A 4,684-nucleotide genomic window follows, 5' to 3' on the forward strand; every position below is an offset into this window, starting at 1 on the left:
TAGGTGGTCAAATGACTGACAAGCATCTAACAAAAATGTGCAAAACTTAACACATGCAAGTTTTGAATTTTTAGATTGTTGCCTTGATAATATACATATTATATAAATGGATTCTTTACTTTTCTGAGGGCACAGGACAAGCAAATGGCAGGACAATAGATCAGGCTAGTAAAAATAAGGGATATTTCTCAAGCTCTGCTTGTCAGTCACAAAAACAGCTGTTACATTTCATTCCAGTCTGTCCTGGTTATCCCCTTGCTAGGATTTAGCTACCCAGCTTCTGTGAACTTTAAGAGACTAATTTCTACTCAGCCTCAAGCCATCATGCTCACGATGGGTCTGTTACATTAAAAAAGCTATTAAGATGGGCTCAGTCTCAGCTTAGTATTTATCCTAATTAAGTTGCAGACATCTTTTGAGCCACTTGATACCTGTTACTTCAAATTTCTAAGGGCTTCTGTATAGAAAAAAGAGCGGATTTGGTTAAATCTATACAACACACTAGCATGGTTGATTAACCCAACAGAATGGAATTTGTACAACTGATGTAGACCAATTTGAAAATCAGTGGTAGCACCTTCAACTTTGTGACAGAACAAGTGCTAACTGCAAGACCCATACTACAGACTTTTACCAGTTGCTCCTTACTTCCAACATTGAAGTTCTTTCCACCCCAATCCTTACCTGTAGGTAGTTAGCAAAATCCTTTCAAAATTAAAGTTTTTATCTGAAGATTAAAACATTTACATTTTTTTTTAATCACAATACTGTCTAGTTCTCTTGCGAAGACCTGTCTAAATGGCTGTGATCTTAAACACAAACTTTTAAGCTCAATTAAGGCACATAGAAACAAGTGTCAATTGATAAGTGGCCTAACATGACAAGTCTTGGAATATACAGCCAGGTTTGACTTAGAACTGGTTTGGGTTTACGAACAGGTTACAAATATATAATTTGCAAAAAACAGGGAGCTGGCCTCAGTGATGTAAGATCCTTCCCAGTGCTATGTACCTTTCCTAGAAACATGCTGCATCTTAAAACAGAACTAGTATTTTAGACTGGGAGGCATTTTTCCCCACAAATAATTCATTCTTATAACTACCTCAACAAGCATTTTCACTGATACCTCTATGTGTAGTGGTTGCAGTGGCACGGGCAGTAAGAGGCACAGTTGACAGCATAAAAGTTGCAAGTTCAAGACCATAAGAGAAGTATTTATGGCAAGGGCCTAATTCCAATGAATCTCTGAATTCTACTAAATACCTTGTCACATAAGGACACAAAAAACGAAGGCACTGCATGTAGTAAGAGATCCTTAAACCAAAATTTTCCCTTAGGTACACAAGTACAACTTGATCTCAAAAGCTGTTGATACATACTTGATTGCAGAATTTGGCTCCGAGATCTCTGGAGCTTCAGCGGATTAACCTCTAGCCTTGAAGAAAACTGGTTACCATCAGTTGCTTTTTTTTTAATGTAGCAAACATAACATCACTTACCTTCCTCAGCCTTGGAGGTACTACATATTTGTATCTGACCTTACAGTTTTCCCATAAGCCAAGGAACTGATAATAGAGAAAAGGATAAATATGGTCCCTCTCAAGCAGCCAGCCACCTTCCAAAATTGATTAACCACTCTGAGTTTCAGCTTTGCCAAAGTCAAGCACTGAAACAGATCCAAGAAACCAGGATCCTGTTAAGTATAGTCCAAGGAAAGATTTACCTGTAATTTGTTTTTAATAAGTTATGATAATTTGAGTGAACAGTATGATCAAATATTTAAATGAGCCCCTAACTCCCCTGCTCTCCATAAAGAGGTCTTTTATTGCAATGGCTTTTTGTTTAGAATTCAAAACAAGTACACAAATGAACCTGAAAATAAAAAACCCTTAGGATATTAACCGAGTCACTTAACTAAATATTTAAAACCTCTGCAATTATTAGTTTATTAGTATCATCCAGGATTCAGGTGTTCAGTATTTCTCCTGAAGTTATACATAAACAAATGCAAATTGAAATAAGAATCTGAAAGTCAAAATTGTATAACAAAACAATACTCCATCACAAAAGCGTGTAAAATTACAAGAATGCTATTTTTAAACACTGGCACTTAAGAGAACCATAATTTTTATCACCACAAAATTGCCAAATTGTCCCCCAAACTGGTAAGCAGGTATATTGTGAAAATAGTTACAGTTGCCAGCACTTGAAGTTTTACTGAATATGCAAAAAGACCTCACTTTGGTTTTGGAAGAGAACTATATTTGATCAAATTAGACGTTGTTGGTATACTGGTTAAACATTTCGCTTTTTAATGCAAAATTTAATAAAATGTACTTTTCCATACAGCTATATTTAACTTATAAATGGGCAGACATCAAGAGTGCGGTATAAAACCTAACAGGAAAAATACATCTTATCTCATTTTCAATTTGAGACAATATACAACTTTTTTAAAGGGCTAAAACTAGAATTTTAAGAATACAAATATGAATTTACATAGATTTAACAAATAATAATGGTACCATTTATAGAAACTTTAGAAAGTAAAATCCTTTCTTGTGGGCCATTTGCTACCAGGAGAGTTTCATGGTATAAAGCCCGTGGCCATCACTAGACATGGTGTCACAGAAAATTAATATGGTAATTTTATATTTTTAACTTCATACATTTTAGGGGTATGCTCATCTCAGGTGTTCAGAGATTTACAAATACAACTTTCATTACATAGCAATGGAGTCACATATGTAAATTCCCTCCACACCAGGATGGGTGGACACCTTATTAGTCCTTCTAGGACAGAATTTTTTAACAGCATATTATTTATTGGAAGTATTCCGTGCTGTAAAATTGAACTCTATACTTCTCAACTCTCCAAGACTGGTAAACTTATGCAACTCAATAGAATATTATATTTCACAAAAATCTGAGCAAATATCAGTTTGTTGAGATTGAATTTTTTTTTGTTTCCAGTTACGGAAGAATATTCTTTTAACATATGCCTGTATATTTTCTTTTCCTACCCTATCATGATTATGCAGGGTATGCAGATCAAAGCTTTGTTTATCAGCTGGTTACATGAAAAGATGAAAACTGTAATATTCACGTGATCCCAAATGGGCATACTTAATAAAGCAAAGATGAGTTCCCCTCAAAAAAGAAAAATTATGATTTTTCAAGGGCACCTATTAAAATGACAACAATACTAATAAAAAATTTGTATTTACTTAGAAGCCTTCAGAATGTCAAAACAGCTGCAACTTTTTTTTTTTTTTTTTGCAATTACAGAGTGGTATTCAGTTAACAGAACAACAATTATTTTTATGATGCATCAGAGACAACTGAAGATGAAAAATGAACTACATCCCCATATATAACTAATTTGTGCTGTGCACCAACAAGAACCTGCTTTAACTTCCATGCCAATTTACAACCCCCACACTGTACCAGGCAAGGTTAGTGGCCATTGAAATACCACTAAGGACAGGGATATCTAAAGACACATTCGGTAGTGTGTTAACTATACAAAAAAAGAGACACTGTACAGTTTAAAAACAAATCTTACACAGCCTTACATTTCAATTTTTTTCTTTAAAAGGAGTGAGTTGTGTACAGGGGGGTTAAATGCTTTATAGACAAGAAAGAAATTGCTCTAAAAGAGACTTATTCATCATCATCATCATCCTCTTCCTCCTCCTCTTCCTCTTCTTCATCCTCCTCTTCATCTTCATCCTCATCTTCATCTTCCTCCTCCTCCTTCTTTTTCTTGCTCTTCTCAGCCTTGGCAACTACCTTTTTGCCTGTATCAGTCTTTCCTTTGGCCCGGTATGCAGCAATATCCTTAGAAGAGGAAAAAATGGGAAACAGGTCTTAGGTTTAACCAGACAAGAGGTCTGTTGGAGTTTCAATTGACCTGTATGAATTTGTGGATATAACGTAGCCACTCATCTCTACATCTTCAAAGAAATGCACACAAACTCCTTAGGACACGCACAAAATTATAATCAGCCATCCAAAACACAGTTATGTGTTTTAATATTTGCAATGTTATGCCTCAGTGAAGAGCAATTATATAGAATTCTGCCTAACTGAAGTTTATTAAAACAAAAAGGTACAAGAAGTATAATTAAAGGGTAGACAGTGCCACCTTCTGCATGCAATAAATGTACTGTATTGGCTCACAAAGCAAAAAACTTAGTTCTTCAAAAATTAGTCAAACTAAAGTGATTGCCAGTGGAAGAAGTCATAAGAACAGTTGGACCCTCTGGGTTTATAGAATATAATGAGTAGGGAACAGAACTGATCTCTAATAACTCTAGAAGATATTATCCTATAGATGAGTGCCTTGGGGCAAATGGCTTAAAACTTGATAATATTCTTCTATGTAACATTTTTAAACTGCTATTCCTGTCTTTCCTTCGTATCCTAAAAATTTATCGTATATTCTGGAAAGAAGCGACACTAACAGGGGTCAACCTTCTATCAGCAGAATACTTACAAACAGATCTTCAGATGTTTTCTCCAGAAATAATATTTAACATAAAAACTTCAGATTTAAAATACAGGGGTAAGCATATCAAACCTAGGTGACATTAGTAAAGAGAAAAAATAGCTTTAACTAAAGGTTACCAGTTCTGTAATTTTTAAAACATCCTCTTACAAACTAAAAAAAGTTTTAGATACA

General features: G+C 34.8%; 1 protein-coding gene across 1 annotated transcript in view; it reads right to left on the reverse strand.

Moving 5' to 3' along the window:
• Positions 1–1,806: 1,806 nt before the first annotated feature.
• The window catches only part of HMGB1 (high mobility group box 1), a 5,993-nt gene continuing 3,115 nt past the window's right edge, over positions 1,807–4,684 (reverse strand). Inside the window, exon 4 of the mRNA XM_019524826.1 lies at positions 1,807–3,840. Within this exon, the coding sequence (XP_019380371.1) occupies positions 3,664–3,840 (177 nt within the window). The 3' untranslated portion in view covers positions 1,807–3,663. The remainder of the gene's footprint in view (positions 3,841–4,684) is intronic.

The sequence above is a fragment of the Gavialis gangeticus genome, unplaced genomic scaffold, assembly GCF_001723915.1.
Source record: "Gavialis gangeticus isolate Ggan-Ray unplaced genomic scaffold, GavGan_comp1, whole genome shotgun sequence".
Taxonomy (NCBI): Eukaryota; Metazoa; Chordata; order Crocodylia; family Gavialidae; genus Gavialis; species Gavialis gangeticus.